The 26,458-nt window shown below is 39.8% G+C and overlaps 2 protein-coding genes across 3 annotated transcripts; one reads left to right on the top strand and one right to left on the bottom strand.

Annotated features, from left to right (window-relative positions):
- Positions 1 to 1,696: 1,696 nt before the first annotated feature.
- On the bottom strand, positions 1,697 to 16,262 carry LOC131319229 (putative calcium-transporting ATPase 11, plasma membrane-type). 2 transcript variants are annotated; one of them, XM_058349389.1, is made up of 7 exons: positions 15,908 to 16,262; positions 7,935 to 7,989; positions 5,884 to 7,823; positions 5,555 to 5,713; positions 3,759 to 3,930; positions 3,344 to 3,642; positions 1,697 to 2,632 (listed from the first exon to the last, which is right to left on the bottom strand). In XM_058349389.1, the coding sequence occupies exons 1-7, from the start codon at positions 16,076 to 16,078 to the stop codon at positions 2,318 to 2,320; spliced, it is 3,111 nt and encodes a 1,036-aa protein (XP_058205372.1). In that variant the 5' UTR covers positions 16,079 to 16,262; the 3' UTR covers positions 1,697 to 2,317. The 2 variants fall into 2 exon arrangements, with proteins under 2 accessions (XP_058205372.1, XP_058205373.1); XM_058349390.1 differs by lacking the exon at positions 1,697 to 2,632 and having other exon boundaries at positions 3,403 to 3,616.
- A 3,406-nt stretch (positions 16,263 to 19,668) lies between these two features.
- LOC131319230 (serine/threonine-protein phosphatase 7 long form homolog) lies at positions 19,669 to 25,480 on the top strand. Its single transcript, XM_058349391.1, has 8 exons — positions 19,669 to 19,833; positions 21,760 to 21,848; positions 22,408 to 22,779; positions 22,874 to 23,158; positions 23,368 to 23,486; positions 23,578 to 23,665; positions 23,779 to 24,213; positions 24,335 to 25,480. Exons 2-8 carry the CDS (start codon positions 21,765 to 21,767, stop codon positions 25,322 to 25,324), a joined length of 2,373 nt encoding a protein of 790 aa, XP_058205374.1. The 5' UTR covers positions 19,669 to 19,833; positions 21,760 to 21,764; the 3' UTR covers positions 25,325 to 25,480.
- The last annotated feature ends 978 nt before the right edge of the window (positions 25,481 to 26,458 follow it).

Raw genomic sequence — 26,458 nt, 5'->3', positions numbered from 1 at the left:
AGCTCGTCGCATTCACAGACACTATCCTTCTGGCGCTTGGCTTCGTTGCCGGAACCCGTTTATGGAGCTGCTGTCGCTGCCATGAGGACTGCTAGGGACAAGAAAAGACCCTTAAAGTGTAGATGCATTGTGCAATGCATCTGAGCCGTTTATGTACACTTTAAGGTCTTTTCTTTGTCCATTTTCTTTGCACTTAGCATTTCTTCCCTGCAATGGAGGAGCGAACTGGTGATTTGGGGCGTGAATGGTGTTTTCTTGTATCTGTTCATGTGTAATGGAGTAATTAAGTTGGTTACTGTAACAAAATATGTGAATGTCACTCCCCTAATACTTCCAGCTAATAGGGGAGTGATTTTGTCACTACTCTCTTTGTTAATGTCACTTCATTTTGTGTCTTTATTAGATGATTTATTTTATGAAAGAATGTGAGTGACATTAACAAAAAAGGGAATGACAAAATCAATTCCCAGCTGATACTACTCTTTTAAAATTGGACATTAGTAGGCATATGAATCATATGATTTTTGCGTTTTGTTTGTCCTGTTTCTTAATTTTTGAACTTGATCAAAATCTAGCATGTAATTGTCCTTGTTTTCTTGTGCGTCGCAAACAGATTAAGACACATGTTTTCCACGTTTCTACTTTTAGTTGTTTGATTCAACTAGTCGCGTTTGATGGGGATCGAATAGTAATGCTTCAGAATGTCCTCTACTCGATTGACTTCTGTTGATTCAATTACGTACGATGGTGTTCTCGTTCCATCATGTAAAAATGCTGTCGTTGTTTTCCCAACTCGAGACTTAGCTGTTAATTTTGCTCATGGTTTGTTACCATGTGTATTTTTGAGTTTTGTGACCCCTTCCCAATTTTGGGTTCAGCTGAGTTTTCATTTCTCAAATACTGTACCATGGATTCTAATGGAAAGAAAAAATAAATTCTAATCTTCGATTATTTATTCACAGCAACGCCAACGGCACTGAAAGGCTGAAACATGACCAAAACCAAAACTCCGTATCAACAAATGCCCAAAGAAAAGAAAAAACCATCTTTATATATCCATCATAAATTGAGATAAACGGCACTTCAAGTGAAAGATCCCGCAATCTTTTCATTTGTGTGGGGGAGAGGAGAGGGTTGTTCTGAATGTCTTTCCTACCCACGGTGGGTTCTAGACCTCTGGTGTAGTAGGTCCGTTTCTGTTGTTGTATCGATCTGAAGGATCAGTGAGGTTCTCGGGTCTGCATCAGTTGGGTTGGCTCCCACACTGGGAGTTTGAGTTAAGTGTGCGTGTGATTGAAAAGATCCATGATTCTTTCCCTAGTCAGCAATTGCCTAAATGAGTTGAGAAGTAAAATTACCCTCGTACCCCTCGTTCCAAAAAAAAGGGGAGAGGAGAGGATGGGTGACAAGTAACTTCTCACATTCTTGGTGTTCTGCTATTTCCCCTTAAAATACTAAAATCAAAAAATATGCAAAATATGAATATTGTTTGACCCTGCAAAAAAAATTTAAAAATTATTTTCGTACGCCTATATTTTTAATTTTAAAAATAGGTCATTATTTTTTAAATACGTAGTATTTGTAGTATTTGAGAATCTGGAACGGAGCCTAAATCCCATCGACTTCTGGGCACGCCGCATACGACATCTTCCGCGTTCATTAAAAAACTGGGTTCAATTGGAAAACAAACACACAATCAAGAAAGCGTAAATCCTCTGCTTGAACGAGAACAGGCATTCACTAGTTTCTTTCATGAGACATTCCAATGCCTTGATATGATTAAACTTCTTTGAAACATTCAAGTACTGAACTTGAATACAAAATCTCTCGAACATCACTCACAAAGTGATCCAAAAACACTGAACAGTCTATAGGTTAGAACAGGTCATGATCATATGAGGTTAGAAGGTTGTATTTTGCAGCCGAATCCAACCGATTCAGACACGAGTGTCGCAAGGCTTGGTTCGATTTGGTTCTATTCTTATGCTAACAAAACTTTATTATGATCTCCAAACAGGCGTTTACCTTTCACAAACTAGGCCGTAGAGCTGATTTTGTTCTGATGCATTTTCCTTTCTCCTTGTTCAAACCCAGACCTGGGGATGCTGCCAAGCGGGGTGCTTGACAGCTGTGCCAAGCGGCCGATCTGGCCATTCATCTTGGCAATCGATGACTTGGGTCTTAATTCGAGTGACGGATGGTCCAAATTTTCATGCGCTCGGATTAGATCCGAGTCGTTCGTGCCAAGATGAACGGCCAAATCGGCCACTTGGCACCACTGCCAAGCACACCCGCTTAACAAAATCTCCCAATCCATTCAAACCCTCTCAGGCCCAGGCCCACTGGGTAAGGACTCGTAGCCGTCGTGGTGCGTACGACTAGGAGTGCCTTTCTCCACAGGGATGCACTTCAGAACAACTGCTAAGGGCATGCTCACAGCTCCTAGTCCAATGCTTAGTAACCAAAATTGCCAGCTCAACGGCACGGTGCTTGCAAAGTCGCCCAGGAACTCGACTATGATCGCCTGGAATGCCACGGTAGAAACCATGACCACTACGAATATCCAGCTGCTGAACATCCCACGGAATATGTTGATTTTCTCAATGTCACGGCTGTTTATCTCATTGAACACCTGAACGATAAAAGCCACGAGGATAATAACCGGTCTCATCAGCGCCTGGTATGCTCATTAACCAAGAGAAAGCTGAAATTTTTATCGATTTAATTTCCTTTCATTAGAAGGCAACTGCTTCATGTGTTGGGGATCATTTATGGATAATAAGCACTCTAAGGCTGCGTTTTGGATCACGGATTTCATGAGAGATTTATGGGGAAAAGAAAATGTAAAGAAAATATGAGAAGATATCAAGAGATGAAAACCAAATTTACTGTATTTAGTTTCCCTCATTAATGCTCAATCCAAACAGAGCCTTGCCCATGAGAAAGGAAGTACAGAATTACTTCCAGAAATTCAGTTTAACACCTAACCAAATAAAAACTGGATATTTTGATTAAGATACAACAGATTTCTCCTCATTTCTTGCCCAAGGGAAAAAAATTTAGCTTCTACTTAATTGACATTGATTTTCTTTTTCTCGCCGCTCCAAGAATTATTGAATAAGAATGTAGTAACTAAATTCAAAATTTTCTTTTTGTCTTTTTTCCAAGTCATGAGCCATCAACACATAAATGTTTTGACCTAAGGTTCCATTATTTCATAAAACATGGAACGAAAGCAAAGGGGAGAAAATTCAAGTACCTTTTGTGAGTTTGTTAAGTATCAAAAATTCAACTAAGTGTTCTGAAAACAATAAGCCATGTGCAATGTTGAGGTAAAGAGTACCTGGCAAAACACAAAGGTGTTGAATATGACGGTATCGAGAACTTCAGTAGCATCTGACCCTTCAAGTCTCAGAATATTCTTCCCATCAAAATTGAGAACTCCTAGAACAACCAGCTGATAAATACTCTGACCAATTATATTTCTCCACATAGTCTTGGAAATGAAACCAACTCCCCTCCCTACCGGAGGTCGATTCATAAGTCCATCATTTGGTGGTTCTGTAGCCAGTGCCAATGCACCTAGAGTGTCCATGATTAGGTTTACCCAAAGCAACTGCACAGCCGTAAGAGGAGCGGATCCTGGAGTTAATGAGCAACTTTTTTACCACTATTGATATAGTTATCCCCGTTTGTCTTATCAGGTACGACAAGATTATCAAAACAAATTATTTGGGTATACTACAAGAAAGATAAACCTGTGATGCATGCAGAAACGAAATTGATCATCAGCGCAACGACATTGACAGTCAACTGAAATTGCACAAACTTCTGAATATTGATGTATACTGAGCGACCCCATTTGGCTACATTTACTATAGTTGCAAAATTGTCGTCCAATATGATCACATCAGCATTTTCTTTCGCAACCTGTAGATATTGTTTACAGATAGTTTAGGGAATAAGGAAGACTAAATACTAAATACTAAATACTAAGGAATATTCGATGATTTGATTAGGAATGGATACAGATATGAAATGATGAATGATGTTCATGGAATGAATTCGAGCATGAGTAGGGTCGAAGGAACAACATTTCTTAAAACAGTGGTCCTTAAAGAAATATTTCATTGAAGTAACTGTTTTCCATGTCTAGTATGATTTTCACTGAGTAGATAAATGCTATGTTCTGACATATAGTCAGATACAAGACTAAATGTCAGAATCAGAAAAGAAGCAACTACTGGTACGTGTCTGTTTGAGCTAGTTGGGGTACTACCAAAAATTACACGTCCAAATGTTAAGCAGGAAAGTTGAGTAGCGGTATTGATTCTATTGAAAGCAAAGTTGATTTCATGGGGGCCTCTATAGGTGTACGTGCAACTTCATTCTTCTCTTGCTACTATCTCCCATGAGAATGTTTCACATTATGGCATTATGCTATTCCGCTCCTGGCAAGGGGAAGTTAATTTTGGCAATCCGGACATCCCTTCTTCCTTTTTCCACCAAACTGATTGCTTTTGCCCGCTAATCAAAATATCCTGATATTAAACTAAATGCGTGTGATTCATTTAGCCCTCCGAGATCAGTGGAAATAACCAAGCTTTGCATTTGATCTGTCGTGTGAGATTATGTACCTAGGCTCTGTTCAGATGTTATCATGTCAAAGGATGGGAACGTTTCTCCCAGGAAAGCATATCAAAGGGAACAAAAATTTATTTTCTTGAGCGTTCCACAAGTATTGAGATGAGAACAAGTATGAAGGATGACTGCTTCAGAATAACAAGAGCATTGTACTAAGCCTGTCCCCTCTTACTGCTATCAAGGTTGAAATTTCAATGCAGGTTTTATGAATTCAACTAGAGGCACCTATACCGTGGTTGAGACAATATGCAAGAAAGTGGGGCTCACATCATACTTACTGAACTTTAAGTAGATGCAGAGATCGAGGACATGGACAAGAATAAAGCAAGTTAACAGAAGAATGCAGACCAACTAATTTGATCAGTTTGGCGAATAAACCTATAAGGATGCATATATTTGAGAAAAAAGTTGAAGAAAAGAACAACTGAGCCACTAGAGACACGGCTTTAAAAAGAATGTCAGAGAGGGGGGAAAGATGCCGAAGGCCCGAAACAGAGAAGCAAAGAGGGGACAAAGAAGGAGAACATTTGGAGCGGAACGATTTGCTGAAAGTCACGCATTCCTGAGATTCCTTGTGAAATTGTACTCCTGTCTCTTTTGCAGGAATATTGAAGAAAGTTAATTCCAGTGGGAAAGTTAAAAATGTATGTCCCACATATTTCCCACTAATTGAAGACCTAAAGAAACACAGGAAAAGGTTATTTTCTTATACTCTTATTTCCATTCACTTCAAACAACTTCAGTAAGCAAAGCAAATTGTGCTTGTCAAAAGGCAAGCACAAGTTGCGAAGCATAGTAATAGAATTTATCAGATTATAGATTCTTACCATTGCAAGAAAGAAGAACAAATAGAATCCACAAAAAAAGAAAGCAAGAACAATACAGTATTTTAATGAGCAGAAAGACAGACCTCAGTTCCTGCTATGCCCATGGCAAGTCCAATGTCCGACTCATGCAAAGCCGGAGCATCATTAGTCCCATCACCAGTAACTGCAACCACTTCATTAAACATACTCTTCAAATTGGTTACCAACTTGTGCTTGTCTAAAGGCAATGACCGACCCATTACCTGTATCAAAATCCAAGGCCTTAAAGATACCAAAAAACAAGTGCATCTTAGAATACACAAACAAACAAATAGAAATACAGAAACTAGGATCTAACATGGCCAAAAACATTACAAAAAGTATCTTAAACATTATGTGCAAAAATGTAGTATTAATGCAGTCAAATTCAAACCTGAATCCTTGGTATTATACTCTTCAACTCCTCGGGAGATTTGCTACGAAAATCCGGTCCTTCTATTGCCAAACCATCTTCAGTGAGGATACCACATTCTCTAGCTATTGCTTTAGCCGTATTGATATTATCACCAGTGACCATCCGAATGGTAATCCCAGCTGCCAAACACGTTTCAACTGCCTTCCTGACACCTGGGCGGACTGGATCCTTGATTCCAACAACTGCTACCAACGTATATCCACTATCCGGGATACTCTCTCCATCAAAACCATCATCAATATCCTTATACGCCAAGCAGAGAGTTCTCAAAGCTTCACAGGCAAAACTGGTTATGACATTTGTAATTTCCCTTGGCTGTTCTTCCGACATAGGAACAGAGTCTCCGTTGATGTCAACAATTTTATCACACATTGTTAAAATAATCTCAGATGCACCTTTGCAAAATGCTCTGAGGCTGCCATTCGGAAGAGCCACAAGCACAGACATCTTCTTCTTCACAGAATTGAAAGGCTCAATTTTTAGTATCTTAAACTCCCGGCGTTGAGCATCAAAATCACCACCCAAAAGCAACCCATATTCCAATATGGCTGATTCAGTAGGTGTACCCAAAACGGATTTTTTTCCCTCTTTATTTTTAACCACCTCAGAGCCTGTATTTTGAAATATAGCTTGCAAGAGGATGGATAAAACCTTTTCTGATACATCCGAATGCAATGTATCTCCACCTTCACTATGTTTTACTTCTTTTGCTTTTCCACATATCCATACCTTATCAACCACCATATGGTTTGTTGTCAACGTTCCAGTCTTATCTGTGCAAATGCAAGTAGCGGACCCCATAGTCTCACACGCTGCAAGATGCCTCACAAGTGCCTTTTCACTCATTAATTTCTTCATTGCAAAGGCAAGACTCAATGTAACTGCCAACGGTAGTCCTTCCGGAACCGCCACAACTATGATGGTTACGGCAGTGGAGAAGTAATTCAAAAGCTTGAGAGCATCACTAGAAGACCAATTTGTGATTTCATTGTCAAAATATTTCTCCACAAGATACCTTATGGTCAGCACCAAAAATGTCACAATGGCAAAACCCAAACCAATTTTACCTATTATGGTGGCAACACCATTTAGCTTCACCTGAAGTGGGGTTTCATCTTCTCCCCCCTCACCAAGAGTCTCCATCAACTTACCCCATTCTGTTCTCATACCAACTGTAGTCACCAACATCATCCCTGACCCATCTTGCACCTTGGTTCCCCCGAGAAGAAAAGGTTTCTCTTTGTAAACACTTACAGGCTCACTCTCGCCAGATAAACTTGATTCGTCAATCAACAAGCTGTATCCGAATATAAATATCCCATCGGCCGGAACCTGGTCCCCTATGGATAGATGAACCACATCTCCTACTACCAAATCATAGATGGAGACCTTCTGCCTATACCCATCTCTGGTGACGTGAATCATAATCTTTTTCTTCTCCTTATCTAAATCCTTAAATTGCAAGGATTGCTTATAGTCACTAACTGCTGTAACAATAACTACCAGAAATATACTGATCATGATTCCCACACCATCATACATTCCCTCCGGCCACCCTTCTGTGGGAAGCCCCACTCCTAGGGAAACTACCGCACAAACCATAAGCATTATAAGGGTTATGTCTTGCAGCGCATCCCATACAAACAGCCAGAAGCTTCTGGAAGGTTTCTCTGTATATTTGTTGAAGCCATAGACCTTTTGCCTGGTGGATATGTCACTTGATTTAACACCTTCATCCAATGAGACCTTGACTTTTGCTGCAACTCCCTCAACTCCTCCAACGAATTCCAACGCCTTGACGTCATGGCTACGAACAAACCGTGCAAGTTCATTTGGGCTGATTCTAAATCCTTCTGCTCTAGCTTCTTCCGATAGTTCAACATCACCTGGACCAGCAGCTGTAGCAGAAAGCAAATAAGATAGAAAGAAAATGGAAGAATGAGTATCTAAAATCTAAGCATAATAAATGAAGTCCTGTGGATCTAATAACTTCAAGAAGATAAACGTACCATCAAGAAACTTGAACGCTGCCTTTTGAACATAAAGGAGAACTCGAAATTGTTCCTGGTAACACAGATATAGAAAAAGAATTAGAGGTACGATAAGCAAGTAGAGAAAAAAGAAACTTGGCTGCTACAGAAAAAGAAGGCATGGAAAAAGTAGGGAAAATGATGAGAGGTAAAAATGGTGCAAGCAGAATTTCCAAAGTTCCGCCCATCATAAAAATGTAAAAGAAAGTGTCTTGAGTTCCTTCTATTCCAATCTCTGCACTTCTCCATGACAAATACATAAGCTGTTTACAACTTAAATTTCCTCTTCTATTTTCTTTCTTGTTCTCTTCAGTTCACTTCTCTTCTTATTTTCAACTAACCAACCAAAATGGATGTTAATGGAGGTCTGACTCTCCCAGAAAACCTATGGGCAATTAAACGTAATGAATGCATCATATGAAACAGGATCCAACGTTCCATACTCACAAAATCAAATGAAGTTTATTTGCCAGAATGTCTCCATTTTATCTTTACCATTTTCTTCTGGCATAAAACAAAATAACAGTGGGCAATTCAGAAGACGACAAGTTGCCTAGATACAACCACCATGATTTCAACTCAGATGGTCGGCTGGCATGAAATTGGAATAATGAAGTGCATGTAGTATATGCAATTAAAATGACTCGACATTTCTTGTTTCATCAACTGAATAATACTGTTCTTTAATTGGGTGCGTCTGCACAAATCCACAAAGCACAGAGGGTGCGGATGCAACAAAGTAAACATAGAGGGGTGTATCCGCAGGAGGTGTAAGTGGACATTGGCATTTTTTCGATCATATTGTTTTAGTGGTCCTCATTTCTAACATCAAAGAAATATTACTGCAAGTTGTGCTTTTGCAAACAGGCAACTTGTGAGGATTGTACGTTTCCATGCACTTTCCTATAGAAAAACTGGACAGCATGGCACATCAGTATGCAAGTCAACATCATTGTGGAATACCATAATCAGATTACATGGGCCCATCAATATTCGAGTAAGACATTGTTTGGTTATCGACCCCTCAGTTATTTGAAAATCTTCTCTCCTGGGGCCACAAAAGTTGGAATTTGAAAACACTTCTGTTATTGCATAATCCGCAAAAGAGAAAGAAGAAGAAGAAAAAAAGACCAGAACAATTGCATAAGATCTGAAGAAGCATGAACAAGTCCACTGGCATCACGTATTCATGTTCGACGTGTGATTCTCACGCTCTGGACACATGTCGGATACACCTAAGCACGTGTTAGATTTTCATTGTATTTGTTAGAATAGTTAGTCTTTGTCCCACATCGGATAGTTGGAGTTATGTAACAAGTCACTAAGTAATATAAATAAAAGCTCTCTCTTGTGTTAGGGTTAATTAACACCCAAAACACTTCTCTCTCATTCTCTAAACAACATGGTATCAAAGCGGAATCCTAACCCACCATAGATTCTAACCCTAGCCCAGAAAATCGACTACTCGACTACTGTAGCCGTCGTGAACAGTGTCACGACTGTGAACAGTAGCCCAGAAATCCTATCCACCATATTTCAGCCAAAGACCCAGATCCAGACTCAGATCCAGCCATAACCCAGCCACCGTGACCCTTGCCAGCCACCAGCACCCCTCCGGCGACCCTCGCCAGCCTCCGGCGTACCTCCGGCAACGCTTGTCTGCACCCCTATGACCCTCACCTAACACTTGTTAGGAACAAAAATAGACGAAACAGAAGTAGTAAAAGCACGAAGAGACGGAGACAGATGATTATAGGAAACAAACTGAGTAATAAAATGAGTAGTGCAAGACCGAATACCTTTGCGAAGAGCAATAGGAAGATCAGGTGATGGTGGAGATGGGAGTGGAGATGGCGGTGGTGGTGAAGCGGGATCTGGGGACGGAGGAGGCGCGGTAGTAGGCACTTGGGAGTTGGTTCCTCTTCCACCAGGGAAATCTACCGTTGGATGTCGATGGGTTTTTACAGTTAAGTATAATCCAGATGGCACTGTCGAACGATACAAGGCCCGTCTTGTGGCCAAAGGCTATACTCAAACATATGGAGTTGATTATGCCGAGACTTTCTCTCCGGTGGCCAAAATTATCTCTGTTCGAGTTCTTATTTCTATGGCTACCAATCTTGGTTGGCCCTTATTTCAGTTGGATGTCAAGAATGCGTTTCTCCATGGTGATCTACTTGAGGAGGTGTATATGGAGCAACCTCCTGGGTTTGTTGCTCAGGGGGAGCGTTCTCAGGTGTGTCGCCTTCGCAAAGCTCTTTATGGTCTTAAGCAGTCACCTCGAGCTTGGTTTGGCAGGTTCAGTGATGCTGTGTTGCAGTTTGGTATGCGTCGCTCTCATTCTGATCATTCTGTCTTTTCTATTCAGTCCGATCGGGGAAAAGTAGTGTTGATTGTGTATGTGGATGATATCATTATTACTGGGGATGATCAGAAAGGTATTGATGAGCTAAAACATTTTCTACAACGTCAGTTTCACACCAAAGATTTGGGTAAGCTGCGATATTTCTAGGGTATTGAGGTAGCAAGATCCAAAGAGGGGATTAGTCTATCCCAAAGAAAGTATACGCTAGATATTCTAGAAGTGACTGGTTTATTGGGAGCAAAACCTGTGGAGACTCCTATGGATCCAAACGTCAAACTGTGTGTCGATCAGGGGGAGATATTTCCTCATCCAGACCGTTATTGTCGCTTAGTTGGCAAATTGAATTATCTTACCAATACACGGCCTGATATCTCATTTGCTGTCAGTATGATAAGTCAGTTCATGTCAGCCCCTCGTCTTCCCCATTGGGAAGCTTGTCTTCGTGTCGTGAAGTATCTCAAGGCTAATCCTGGACGTAGTCTATTCTATCGTTCAAATGGTCATTTACGTGTTGAGGCCTTTACCGATGCTGATTGGGCAGGATCACCATCTGATAGAAGGTCAACAACTGGATACTGTACTTCTAGTTACCTGGAAGAGCAAGAAACAAACTGTTGTTGCTTGGTCTAGTGCTGAAGCAGAATATCGTGCTATGGCTCATACTACGTGCGAGATTGTATGGTTGAGAGCTTTGCTCAAGGAGTTGGGATTTGGCGTACAGTTACCTATTCCTATGTATTGTGATAATCAGGCAGCAATACATATCGCTTCGAATCCGGTATTTCATGAGAGAACCAAACATATCGAAGTAGATTGTCATATTGTTCAGGAGAAGATAGATAGTGGCGTGTTGGCTACCCCTTTTGTATCTACAGGAGCTCAGTTGGCAGATATCTTCACCAAACCGTTATTTAAACCACGTTTAGAGTTATTATGTAACAAGCTGGGGTTCTGTGATATTTATTCTCCAGCTTGGGGAGTGTTAGAATAGTTAGTTTTTGTCCCACATCGGATAGTTGGAGTTATGTAACAAGTCACTAAGTAATATAAATAAAAGCTCTCTCTTGTGTTAGGGTTAATTAACACCCAAAACACTTCTCTCTCATTCTCTAAACAACAGTATTTAATGTAGTCAGAAATGTTGTGGACACTTTAAGGACAAGTTTGGAGACACTATGAGACACACTATGGAAACACGTTTGAGGGTAAAATCCAATGATATTAAAATCTTATATTATTTAATTTTTCATGGTTATTTAAATAATAACCGTTGATTTATAGCTCTATAATATTAAACCTCTTTGTGCTTTCGTTATGTAAGTTCGATAGAATAATAGTTTTGGCTTTTCTATGAATAACGTGTCTTATAGTTGACGTGTACCTAACGTGTCCGTGTCATAATTTTAAGTGAAATGGCACATCCATGTATCCACATCATATCGTGTTCCATGTCCGTGCCTGTCTTCTTGTTTCATCTTAGAGAATTACCCAATAAACATACATGATTCAACTTAAAAGGTGACGTGCACGGAATCAGTAGAAGAATCCCACCACGGAATCAGTAGAAGAATCCCACCATGGGAGAAGATCGAGAATATAAAAAGTCAACAATATGTGCAACTCTCTAGCATAAAACCCAACCCAATTAATACACGTACATAGAAACATCCTACAAAAGGAATTAGGTCAGAGAAACCCAACAATCAAGAATCGGGTGCCATTTCAATTGGGTCGTGCAGGTCACAGGCTAATAACCATAATCTCAGTCACATAATTCTTCAAAATGGTCATCGTTCCCGCTCTCAATCCTCGCACTCACGAATTTTAGTGGTTCGAAAGGTTTTTGAAAGACTTTCACGCTCGCGCACTTGCATTATGTGACTTAGACCATAATCGCAGGTCAATTAAAAATCAAGACACTTCCCAACTACTTATAGGCTTATAGCTCAAGGATGTCTAAAGATGTGAAGTTTACCAAAAAGCAAGGCCAACAATACAAGACCAACTTTAAAAGAGGCTAGCAAAGACTAGGGAATGGGGACAGCAACCCATGACTGTTTATTTACAACCCATGACTGCAGTTGGGTTGTGACCCAATTGCAGCATCCAGTTGTCCCATTTCCGGGTTTCTTTAGGGTCTGGCTTGATGATCTAACCCGTTCACTCTGCAGAGCTCGTCACAAACTTCAATCAGGGAAAAAATCATGTTCGCGGGATGTTGATCAATAGCTTTTCGGAGCACATTTCTTTCAAGAAAAATGAACTCGAAAACACTGGATCAAATCCATTTTTCTCAAAGAAAATGTGTATTGAAAAGTTTGCGACGAACTCTACAAAGTGAACAGCTTAGATTATCGAACCGAACTCAGTGGAACCCGAAAACGGGCCAATAACACACTGTGGGGACCCAACTGCTGGCAAGCCACCTCCCTATATTAAAGTAGAGAAAGATAGCAAAGGAGACCGTTTTAGTGGTCATGTCATTTCCTTGAATTTAAGTTATCTGCGGGGGGACCAGAGGAAAGTTCAAGGAAGTTTCCCACCTTGCCAGTGTAGAAGGTGAAGTCAAAAAGTGGAATTTAAATGCGGTTGTCCCATTCATCAACCCATATAGTCGGTTGATTCAGCCCTACCACTCCCATTTCAGAAACTCAGTTCACGTGGGACGGGCTAGTAAATGGACCAAGCTATTCGAGTTTGTGTTTAGTTCTCAAAGGTTCGTTAGAAACCGAATTTCTACGTAACTTGAACATTTTTAAAACTCGTTAACTAAAGCTTTTGAATCTAGTTGTTACTCGTCCGTTCAGCCTAGTGGTCAACTTGTAGTAGTTTTTAAGACTCAATAAAGCTTCAAAGTGCTTAGTACTCGTCCGTTCAGCTTATAAGGTCAACTAATTATATCTAAAAAATTGACGCTACTCAATATCCGCTCGTGATTACAGTTCATTCGAGATCGGCTTACCTGATTAATAACCTAAGCCTAAACCTAATTTTAAACTCATTACGTTTTCAAGCTCAAGTTTTGAGGGATAAACAGATGCATAGATATAAAACTCAAGTTAAACAATTAAATGCTCGGCTCGTTTGTCAATCATATGTGTCGTGTTTATTTAACTTAAATTGCCCCAACTCAAAATCAAATGGTAATAAGTGGAGAGGCCACTCAAGCTCATATACTAATTTTGGAAGAGAAAATTAACCAATGTGGGACAAGCTCTAACACGTTGAATAGCCAGAACCTCGTGTGTGTGTGTGTGTGTGTGTGAGAGAGAGAGAGAGAGAGAGAGAGAGAGAGAGAGAGATTGCCATTGCCCAAATAGACCGGAAAGGTCACATGACCTCGACGTTAGGCATATAGTCCTCCAGAGGACCAAAGAGGAAGGTTAAGAGCAAGTGGCACTGCATTTTCAAGTCAGTGGGCCAACGAAAACAGAGTCTTAAATGCTATGGGTGGTCCCACACTCCTGTTTTTCTCTTTAGCAAGAAATTCAGGCAAGAATGACTGACAGCACAACACCGCTCCAGTCAAATAATTTGAAGGCAAACAAATACAAATAAAACAGTACGGGTAGTTAAAAAAAAAAAAGAAAAGGAAAGGAAAATTGTCCATTTTTATTAAGTACTGAAATTCAAATTAGTTTCTAAATTCTCGGATTTTGTTGTTTTAAAAATAAAGTTTTTTTTTTGTACCACGTCTACTACGAGGAAAGGGGGAAAAAAATAATGTCGCCTTTTTTTTTTTGTTTTTGGAGACCCAATTGAAACCTGATTTCGTCTCGTTTGGAGTCCACCGTTAAGCACTTAGAGCTCGATAAAAAGATCACACATGCCAAAAGAATAGATTGATGAAATACCGAGACAGATAATCACAGGCCACATTCGCATGTTACACAAAAAGAGTCTGGTACTTGATGAAACTTATATCAAAAATGCTACTTGCACAACCGTTGTGTTGGTCATGTGCGTAATTCTGACCGTCCGAATGTATTTGGACGGTCTATATTTTAAAAAAACTCTTCCAAGAAAAAGTTTAACTTTTCCGGGAAAGAATTTGAGCGAATTTTGAACTTATATACTACTACTCCTATATTACCAAAAAAGTGACGGACCGTGAGGCAAATTACATCGATTAGTCTTTACAGCATTGATAATTTTCTCATGTGCAGTGATTTTCGCACCCCAAAATTTTGGAGTAGGAAATTGAAAATCGTCAAAGGGCTTGTGGTAGCCCAATGGTATTTCCTTTCCCAGTTCCTCCCTTGTGGGAAGTCGGTGTTCGAGCCCCATGATAGGTGTTTGTTGTTTAGGGCTATAGACAGCCTTTAAACCCTTGTGAACTAGTAATTTACTAACTACCCCTAACCTCCGTTGATGTAATACTAACCTCCGTTGATGTAATACTGCTTGGAAAAAAGAAAAGAAAAAAAGAAAAGAAATATTCACTTTTTTCCCCCACATGCCCACATGGCTTTACAATTACCAATCGACATTCACTTTACCTAAACTCTAGAGAAGTCTGATACACTTCAAGATGAGTTGTCTAAACGTGACATTCACTTCACACTTTTACTCGAGAGCCAAACAGGCCCCTGGGGTCATCAAAGGAAGAGAAAAGGACATTTTTCAGCACAGTAAAAATAAAAACCAGATACCATGTCAAAATAAAAATAAAAATAAAAACCAGAATCGCCCAAGGGAATTTTTCAATAATTTTATAACCAAATACAAACACTTACACGTACGAAAAAGAGTGGACCCACACATACTTGACATATAAAGGTCAAATATGTGTGAGCCCACTTTCTTTACAAGTGTATGTATGTGATTGTAATATTGTTGATTTTTTTTTGGTTTTGTTTTATTTTGAGACACCCAAGTCGTAAAAGTAAGCCAAAGGAGTCGTGGGGGCAGCTCAGTGGCCCAATCTGAAAAGCTAGGCATCGGGTTGGGCCGCCCAATACGGAAATTCGCGGAAAGTACACCCAGATTTCACCATATCTCCTTGTCATTCATACCGAAATGATGGAATAGACTTTGGACACACCAGCATACGTCATCCGAAAATCATATTTAGAGGAAGACAAGGAGCTAACCAACATATTCTTGATTAATTTTTGTGGTGAGGTTAGAAATTACGTTGCTTTAATTACGAACCCAACGAAGAATTGGTTGAATTAGTGAATTCAGAAGACACGCAAGAAAAATCCAGAAAAGAGAGAGCGGTAATTAAGGGCAGTCCACAATCCTCCGTTTGGATTCCAAGAAAATGTGGGGAAGAAAAAAAGGACATAGGACGGAATAATTCCTCTATCTTATTATTTTTTTATATACCACAACATAAGTCTTAAGCTCCGTTTGGAACCTAGGGAAAAAAAAAAGAGAGAAGAAAATGAAAGGAAAAATTTACTATTTATTACACTTAAAATTCTTATTTTCTTCGGTCTTTTTTTTTAAACCAAACAATGGAAATTTTTCTTTCGTTTACTTTCCTTTCTCTAGGTTCTAGGTTCCAAACAGAGCTTTACTATTATTCTTTTTTACTTTTTCTCATGAGAGAGAGAGAGGGAGGGAGGGAGAGAATGGGAACCTGGGTTTTGAGAATCTTGGTCTTGGCAGCAGATCTCTTGACCAGATCCGCCACCATGCGGAACCGCCGGCGGCGGTTCCGGACGATGGAGACGGCGGATCTCCACCTCCTTTGTGCCTCCTCCGATGGGTTCTTAGCCGGGATATCGAAATCCTTCAAGAGACTATCCATCGTACTTGAAACCCAACAAAAACAACTATGCAAGAAGTGAAGAGAGTGGAGTAGAGAGTGAGCGAGGGCTGGGGATGCCAAGAGGAAGGCCTATGATAACAGCTTTTTTGACTGTACGCTCTGCGTCCCCTCCACTACTCTTCTGTTGATGGATAGACAAAGGCTGACAACAAACAAGCCCTTATTTCTATCCTAGTAAGGCTCCGTTCCGAAAAGTTTTAAGAAGACAATTTCAAGCTAAAAAATAATGTGTTCACGCAAATTATTTTCGTATCAACATGGATCTTGTTTGATAGATTTCATTGAGATCTTTAATACGGTGCAAAAAAAATTGAAAAATTATTTTTCATTTACATTATTTTTGAGTTTAAAAATGTGAAATAAGTACTTATTTTTTAAAAAAATTTTCTGGAATGGGGCCTAATTGTGTGTGTATATATATATAGTCTCCTATGAGGGGGTCCTCATTTTAGTTAAAATGCGGACCTCCTCATTTTTTCTATTTTTCGATCGAATTTTGATGATCCGAGCTGCTTAATGTGTTCAGAACGTGATTTTTAAAGATACTCACGAAAAATTAGTGAAAAAAATGACCAAAAATGGCTTGATTTGAGTAATTTTTTTTGAACCATTTGATAAAAACAAACAAAAACTGTTCGGATGAAGTCCTTTTCAGTCTTTTTTTTTTGTGCTGATTTCTTGCTAATACTCTTAAAATTACGTTCTGAACATATTGAGCGGCTCGAATCATCAAAATTCGATCGAAAAAAAGAGGTCCACATTTTATTAAAATGAAGTGATACTTACGGGAGACAGACTGATATATATATACACATACACACGTGGGGCCCACACTCACAATTATATGCAGGTCATAATTGTAGGTGAACTCTACATGTATGTAAAGGGCCAATGGATGTAGCCAAGTGAATGTGGAAGAGCAAATAAGTATTTGTCCTTCGTGAGATCACATATTTGAATTCTACGAAGACCAAATATTTTAAAGGAAAGTGCTAGATACAAAAAAAATATATTCGAAAATTACTCCGAAAAGACAAATCAACAATACAAATGCATTTCAAAATAAATCTGTAGTATTGATTTTACTTTTTAAAGTAATTTCCGTATGCGTTTTCTTTACGCTTAAAATTTTCTTATCGGAGAGGTTGCACGCTCGTGCACTCGAGGGCTCAAAATTAATCGATGTAAAGTGATCAGAATTCTGGTCGTATTGGCTTTCTATTGAGGGCTTTTTTCTTCTTGGTATTTGGGAAGGCCGTGCTACCGTACAAGTGAAATGTTACCGTACAAGCAACGAAAAGACAGAAAGTAAAAATTTTTAATTACAGATTTGTTTGATTTATTTTTTATAAAAAAAATTGTACTGAAGCCTTGTTTCATTGTTTTTCGAGGCTTTTTCATGTTTTGACTTTATTCAAATTTTCTTTGCGGTTGTTAATTTTGCGCTAATTTTTAAGAATTATTAATTCGTCTTGAAAAGAGTATCGAAAAAGTAAAAGATTTATTTTTAAAGTTTTACCGAAATATTTTTGAAAATATCCAAGATAAAGCCAAAAAAATTGAAAATATTTGGGTAAAAGTAAATCTTTTTTTATTTTTCCAATTTCTCTATTCGAGACAAATTAAAAATCCACAAAATTTAGGCGCAAAAGATACAAACGCAGAAAATTTTGAATAAGGACAAATCAAGAAGGAAAAAAAAAACTTGGTGAAACAAGGCCTTTATTTAAGTTACAAAATGTTTGATGAAGCTTTTCATAAGTTTGAATAAAATTTCAAATTGTTTGGTTAAGTACGTTATAGAATAGATTAATATTGAATACTTTTGTCTAAATTGTCCTTTATGATTCTATGTAAAAAAAGTTAAAAATCAGAGCTGAAAATAATACATCATTTTTGTAGTAAAATAAGATAAAAGATAAATAAATAATTATCTATAGTTGCTAACAAACAATCTTTATTAACTTTTTTAAGTAAATAAGATGAATAAGTCAGTTTATAAGTATTAACAAATGGGATCTTACCCAGCTTATAAATATTATAACAAATGGGACCTTAGCAAATTAATACGAAGACGTGTACAATCCGCATACCGAAACATGTAGGCCACCGAGACAATAAATTATTTTGTACTATTTTTCTTATTGTATATGTTGGTAATGGATCTCATTTATACATGATACAAAAAAACAAAAAAATCTTCTTTACTATTTTTGTAATTTTTTATTCATTTCAAGTCTTCAAGACATGGTTTGGTTCTAGTTTATTGGTAAGGAATCTCTGAAAGGTTCTTTTTGAAAGATTTCCACTGAGGGTGTCACGTTCTGGAAAGAACTGATGACCTAAAAATGGATAAACAACCAAAAAAACAATAGTCCAACACCTGTGGTCTAGCACGTTAACCATTATTTATTACAAAACCATGTTAAATAATTTTACGGTGTATGAGTAGAGAGGACAAAATCTTTTTTATTTTTTATTTTTTCCATTTACCTGTCAAAATGGATAAACAACCCATTTTTAAGTTATAGTGTACGAGATTCCCTTTTTTTTAACTTTATAAACAAGACATTTATTTCAAGAAAACTTGGCAGTAAATCAAGTTGGATGAGAGGGGAGGAAATCCAACCAAAAGTTGAATAACGTTAGAAGAGGGTTGGTGTCTCGCCTTTGAGTCACGAAATAGGTAAAATAACGTTAGAAGTAGTGGTATTTTGCTTTCATCTTTTGAGCTCTTAAGTCATTTCATAGAGTCGGGCTTGAGTTGAACTCAATAGGGTCTTTTACTCCCACTGATTATGCCAAGCACATTCTCTCAGTTGTGGTTTCGTTGGATCAAGGTCGGCTTGGAGCTAACCTAGACTAGGTCGTCGACTTAAACTCCTGAACTTTGGCTCAAATTTAGGGCCCCCAGATAGATATAGTAAGGTATGTAATATATATTCAATGTAACACTTACTCATAGGTATGGTTCAAGTCCCAAGGGCCTATCTTTTCCTTTTTATGAGGATATTTTTTCCTCCATCCCAATTTTGTCTTAGGTCTCGAGAATCTTACAGTTGGCCATGCGTTGGATAATAAACAAGGACAGTAAAAATCTCGTTAATCCATTCATGCGCTCTACTTATAAGATGATGAGGCATTTGGCTACTTTAAGATAGTCATAATTACTCTCACCGTTTATTCGCACTTAATTGAATTTATTCACTTGGATATTCAACAATCAGACTCTTCTTGTTCGGATTAGTTCTGAGTTGAATGTTCGACACCCGATAAAGGTTTCCCGAAGAGTAGTTTTCAGTCTACTCCGGTCGACAATTGATGAAATTCTCTTGCCGAGGGTGCAACTCGAGTAGTCCACCAACAACCGATGAGTTCTAACACTTGGACCCATAGACAATCCTCAATGCGATTATGAGTATGATCAGGTGTGGAAGACGCTCGGGTCATGCCTGCATTCGGTTGCAACCCCCCACCCCCACCCCCACCCAAAAAAAAAAAAAAAACACGCTGTGTCAAGGACAGGCTTTTTAGTAAAGCGTGTCTATCAAACACGCATCTGTTTTAAGCACACTTCCGTTACGAAGCGTGTTCCCCTATCACGCTGTATTCGTTTCGTTCCCTCCCCCCCAACTCTAGGGCACGAAACTGGCGAACGAATCTGGTCGAGTCTCTCTCCCGATCGGCCGATCAGCCGCCGTCGATCTTGGGCACCATATCTCGGCTGAAATCTGGTACTCCCTCTCTCTCTCTCTCTCTCTCTCCGCAACTCTACGTGTATAAACATCTGCCATGCGTGCTTGCTGGTATGTATACCCGTGTACCTATCTATGCACGTGTATATAGTCGAATCAGCTTCTCTGTAATGAACCTGTGTATTGTACAATCCAAGTGCAGATCTGGGTATATTGATTATGCAATTTGGGTTCGCTTCAGAATGATGAAATGTGCTTCACGTGGATTATATTTCAAGGGTTTTGTTTTTGTGGTTTATTTGAGGTGTTATTTGATGGTGCAAGTCTGGATGGATTTAATTAGCTCTAGAAGGTGGGCATACACTATGATGATTATGTTATGTGGGGTCCATACATTTAGTCGTGGATCCCACGAGAATGTGTGATTGTGGAGTGGTCTGGAGCATTACACTATTTAATAATTTCACGTGATCTGTTGGGGAAAATGAACTAATTAAACTTCATCAGTAACTGGTTTTTTAAATTTTTATGTGGGGTACACTTAGTCATGGACCCCACAAGAATTTATGTGGCGTACACTTAGTCATGGACCCACAAGAATGTGTGGGTGTGGAAGAGTGGTCCAGAGCACCACTTGGTGGTGCTTCCTGACTAGTGAATAATTTCACGTGATCTGTAGGGGAAAATGAACTAATTAAACTTCAGGAACTGTGGTTTGTTTAACATAAGTTCAATAACTGTGTATCCAACTCCAAGTAATTTATTATTTGATGTCATAAAATAGTAAGAACTCGATATTTGTAACCTTTATTAGATAACTACTAATGTTGTGTGACATATTTCTTGTTGCAATATCCTTTTGTTTTTTTGTCATTTTCTACCAAGTAGCAACTGGTGGATGGTTATTAATCCAGTGCTCATCATATATGACTACCAATTGGGCTGGAAATTGGAATGCCCATGACAAATTAGTAACCTTTTAACTATTTTTGCACGAAATATAGGTCTTACTTTCTTACTTTTTTTTTTTTTGCCTTCCCTTGATTTGTTACCTCCTTGTTTGTTTGGGTATGAAAAAAGTTCTTCCTTGGAATGATAATAGACTTTGCGTTCCATGATTATATTCTTATGTGTGGAAGATATAGAGCTGAAGGACCTTTGGAGGGTTTGCAGTGCCTGTCCAATAACAGAGCGCTTGAAGAGATAAAAAATCTCAAAGCAGGAGCATACAAGTCGATACAAGATTTGGGTGACCTGAAATAGTGGGCCTTGTCAAAAAAAGAAGGTCGTCGTTGGGAATGTTAACTACTATGCATAGGCCTTCAATGGTGTCTTCAAAGGTGTGCTCAACATGCCCATCCACTACCTATGTTGAGTTCACATTCATTGTCAGGTGACTCAGGTCACTACTTTGACAAGTATAGGGTACCAGCAGAACAAGATGTAAGAAATCACCTTGTGTATCCCAGGGATAGGCACTAGGCCTTGAAAGAATCACATAAAAAGGCCACTGCTTAGAATTGAGACCGTTTGACTGGCAATTGCCTTAGTCACTTATCTCCACGTGTGACACATACAGTCTCGATAACACTTTCAATTCCTTCGTCATGAATAACTTGAACTAATTCATTTTTTGCACTCAATTTAACTGTTGTCAATTACTAGTCGTGTAATGACTATGTGAATTACTATTCATCAATTTGAATCTTTTCTAAGTAATCGCTTTTGTCGTATTTCAATTACTTTACTTCTATTTTGTTGCATGGTAAGTGCCATTTATGTTTAAGGACTTCAATGTCTTAACTTTTCTTCTTCCACCTTGCAATGTACGTATTGTACGTTCGATTAACTTTTATTCATGGAACAAAATATTCCTACGGTTCTTGTTCTCGTATTTAGGTGTTCAACTTACAAAGGCTCGAACTTTATTTCTTTTGTTTGTTGTTTTGTGGATTGGCGATGCAGGAGCTATGATTCATGAGGCGGAAATAGGGCCTCAAGGGCCCCCTCTTTTGACACTACGTCATATGTCAGATCGGCTATGGGAACAACATGTATGAAGAATTCTGTTCTAAAGACTGTAATATTTTTTTGTACCTTTAATGGTCCCTAATCTATTGGCATGGTTACATATATTCAAAAACAAATAAGTCTCTATTGCCTTTGTGGTGGAAATTCATCTTTATTGAACGAATCTCATTTAGACCTAACCCATGCTTGGATGAACTTTGAAATGACAGTTTTACAATAGGAGCCTTGAAAAGTTACAATTTTAACGATTTTATCTTTTTTATATCCCATCTTTACAGTTAGATGTACGGTCCCTATTTGTACTTGCCAAAACCTGAAGGATACAATAGTATTAGTAGTTAGCGTTGGCATGATATTGTAGTTATAAAACAAATTGGCTAAGTCTCATCGAATCAATTAGTGTGTCGATTCATTGGTATGCTACACTCATAATAAGTATAGCATGTTATTCTTGCGTGGATTAGGCGTAATTCTGAAACTATGTGAGTATACTATTTTCAAAAAATTTCGAGATTCACCACTCATTTCCTTCTGTCTCGTTGGACTCATTGTAAATCTTGAAATAACGCTCTTCGTGCTCAGGATACTACTTCCTTGACGTGCCGACGGGCAGATAGTGGATTTTGGGATACGCCTATACATATCCGTGTTCTTCACTATTTGATACGTGCGGGCTTTTATGGTGTGGCGCGGATTGGTTTCATTAGGCTGGACCATGCATTAATCACAGCTCTAGTAGAGAGGTGGAGACAAGAGACACACACCTTCCACTTTCCGACTGGGGAGTCAACCGTGACTTTACAAGATGTATCAGTGTTGCTCGGCCTACCCGTGGATGGATCCCCTATAACTGGAGTTGACCACGCGCACCCTCCTTCTGTGTGGGTAGGAGAGTGCCAGCGGTTACTAGGGCGTTCACCGGAGGATACCCACATCAGAGGTGGAAGATTGCAGGTACAATGGCATTACTCAAACCATTGGTTATATGTTTGTTTAGAAGTCATAATATAGTTACTCTCTTTGTATACTAATTATTTTCTGGATATAGATACAATGGCTTATAGACAATTTCGGGGAATTACCAGAAAATGCCACAGAGGAGACAGTGCGTTGTTATGCAAGGGCATACATATTGCGGTTGATTGGGGGGTTTCTGATGCCGGACAAGTCTCAGAATTTGGTTAAGCTCATGTTTCTACAATTTTTCGAGGACTTAGACTGTTGTGGTACGTATAATTGGGGTGGTGCAGTTCTAGCTACGCTTTACCGGATGTTGTGTCGTGCTAGTAGGCCGGGAGACAAGGAAATAGGTGGCCCATTAGTTTTGTTGCAGGTGAGCCCACACTCTTCCTTTAAATGTTAATGCTTCATACTTCATAGTATATTAATGGATGTTAACTTGTAAGTACTTGGTGATTAGTGATAAATCCCCGGCGAAAGAGTTTTATTTATGCAGAATCAATGCTATGCTATAAAAGTTGATGCTTCATGCTTTCGTTTCTTGAAGCGTGGTATCTTAAGAGTGTTTGCTGTGTCTTGCAGATATGGGCGTGGGAAAGGTTACCAAGGATTGCGCCGCGTCGATTGCAAGACGTTGGTCCAGGGCAGGGCCCCATTCAGGATGGAGATCAGCAGTTGCCTGGTGGACCGTGGGGCAGCAGGTATTGAGCATGATATCTAGAATTGTAGTTTATCTCAAAACTATAGTATTAGAATTCTACCTAATTTAGAATTGTACGTTAATCATGTCAGGTGGAGGGTCGGTTTTGCTCTTGACCAGGTTCCAACTCACGTGGTTACTGTGTATAGGGACCAGTTTAATCGCCTCACTTTTGATGAGGCATGTTTTTATAGACTTTGTTGCAATATTAACTCCATCTTTATTAGAAAGTAGATGAAGGCTTAAGGCTTCCACTTCATTAAAACTTATAATGGTTAATGCTTTAATTTCAGTTTATATGGAAGCCATACGGGGATTCGGTGATGGACGTTTTGCCTAATTACTGCACAGTAGGGATCGATATTTGGATGGCCCATGTGCCACTTATTTGTTTTGAGTTGGTGGAGTGGCATCTTCCACAGCGGGTACTTCGTCAGTTTGGATGTGTGCAGGATATACCGGACTGCTTTGACACTGATCGGAGGTTGCACAGTATAGATAGACGTGGCCACCACAACACCGATTGGGCCCGAGAGCATGCTAAATTCATTACAATATGGGAGGAACGTAGGGATCGAATTGTACCCGCTGACAGGTCCGATAGAGTCATAGAATACCAGGACAACTACATGCAGTGGTACAGGAGGCACACACGTTTGTTGATTGGAAATCCTTCTCATCGAGCTGTGAGTGGATACCAGGGTACTGGGGGAGTCATTGAGGTCTTGGTAGGTTCGACGTAAACGTTTAACGAGTAGTATCTTCCCAAATTGGTTATTGCACCCTTAACCTTAGCATTACGATGTCTTCATTGGAACTTTTTCGTGGTTTTGGTTTTTGTTTCCACAGACGCAGCGTGTGGCAGATGATTATAATTTGGCAGATACGGCAGAAAACGCACTACGGGCGACTACAACTCCATGTCCTGAGGCATTGCATGCTCTTGCCACCATAAGAGACAGATGTTATGATGTGCTACGTCAAGTGAATCAGCAGCAACGATTGACCAATGAACCCTTGACATTACAACCATCGACTTCAATGGGAACATGCCAAGATCTGGCTAATATTTCTGCCCACACTGCACAAGAGCCTAGTGCATCCACACCACTCTCAGGCGACTTTTGTGGAGACCCAGAGGAAGAGATGCAGCCACAACACGCTAATGAGGACCTGGCTATCACCAACTCCACCTCTCAGCCAATACCCGATCTTGCAATGACCAACCGGGCCACTTTACAGCATGTTTCTATGTCAGTCATGCCTTATCCATCCGAGGATGCCACTATGGAGGATGTGGGCTTGACACAGGTGGATCATGGTAGAGATGATACTGATGGTGGGGGAGGAGCAGGGGTTGGAGGTAACGGAGTGGTTGAGTCCTGGAGAGAAGAAGAGGGAGAGGTAGGGGTAACGGTAGGGGAAGAGGTAGGAGGACAGGGGGAGGTCAAGCTAAGAGTAGGGGAAGATGAAGGGGTTGGAGGAGAGGGAGAGGTGGAGGTTGATGTGGGGGAAGAAGAAGATGTTGGAGGACAGGGAGGGGCTGAGCTACAAACATGGGGAAGGGGAGGGCAAGGGGGAGGAGATGGAGAGGTCGACTTAGGGGGAAAGATAGCTGGAGTGGTGGAAGCCATTAGAGGTGGGGAGAGAGGTAGGGGAAGAAAAAGGAGAGGGCTTGGGAGAGGAAGTAGTCTGTCGCCAATGGGCCCTAATGACGAGGAGGGACTGTCACAGGTCACTCAAATGGAGAACGTACCACCGAAGAAGAGGAGCAAGAGACCGAAGCCATGGACACCTTCTCGTGGGACTCATAAGAAACAAGATTCCCATAGTACATAAAATGTTCACGACGATTTCCTCTTATTGTGCTTCTTCAACGGAATGTGTTGTAAATGTGCATCGACAGCTTATGACCGTTTTTCAGTACGAGATGAAATTTAACAAGTTTGGACACGCCGGACTTGGGACTAGTTCTCAAAGGCTTACTGATTTTAAGTTTGTTCGGTCGTCCAGTCAATGTTCGTTATGCACAGAAATTGAACACACCGAGCCCTCAAGTAGGTAAACTTGTGGGAGAAGACTAAGTGTTGAAAAAAGAGGGGTAAATGCTTACTTATTTTCAGTTTTGGGGCTTAAAATGCCCCATTTTTGTGAAAGGTGACACGCAGAGCCCTTGAGTACGTTGAAAAGGAGGTCTGCCAACACGATAGTGTAATTTCTGTACTTGTTGAATCAAAGTGATTTTTGTGCTTCTATGGAATCTGTGCTGAAAAAGCTTCCATCACCGGCGGGAATAGGTAAGGGAAGATTGGATCACCTTGTCTCAACCTCTTTTAGCCGCAAAATAACCCTCCACTTCCCCATTTACAAGCACTGAGAACATGGTTGCGAGACACGATGCTTTACCCTCAGCACGAATTTTCCAGGGAATTCCACAATGCTCAATGCTCATATCGTCAAATCAAAAATTCCCAAGCCACAAAATCATATGCCTATATTAGGTCCAACGGGAGAGCATATTTAGGAGGACTATCACTCTAATGATACTAACTGTTTTTGTCAATTCATGCATTAGAAGAACATTGTCTGCGACCGATCTCCCCTTTAAAAGTTGATTGACAAGGCTAATTAAGGTAGAGAGGAGGGACCGAAGTCTTTCAATCAGAATCCTAGGTGATGCACTTGCAAGTCACATTACGACATAAAATAGGCCTAACGTCATAGAAGGAGCATTAGAGTAATGAATCAGAGAGAGAGAGAGAGAGAGAGAGAGAGAGAGAGAGGGTACCCTGGCTAGAACCCAGGTCCCGTCAGGGACACCTCAAGTGCCGCCGTTAGGGAGCTCAGAGCTTTGGTAATGAATCAGTCAAATGGTTGTGGAATTCCAGTCCCAAATTTTCTGAAAGTGCCGCCATTAGATAAATTTTGTTTACGATCGGCAGCAAGCCTTGATAACTCCTCAAAATTTCTTCC

The sequence above is a fragment of the Rhododendron vialii genome, chromosome 3a (assembly GCF_030253575.1).
Source record: "Rhododendron vialii isolate Sample 1 chromosome 3a, ASM3025357v1".
Lineage (NCBI taxonomy): Eukaryota > Viridiplantae > Streptophyta > Magnoliopsida > Ericales > Ericaceae > Rhododendron > Rhododendron vialii.
This window is presented reverse-complemented; position numbering and strand designations above follow the sequence as displayed.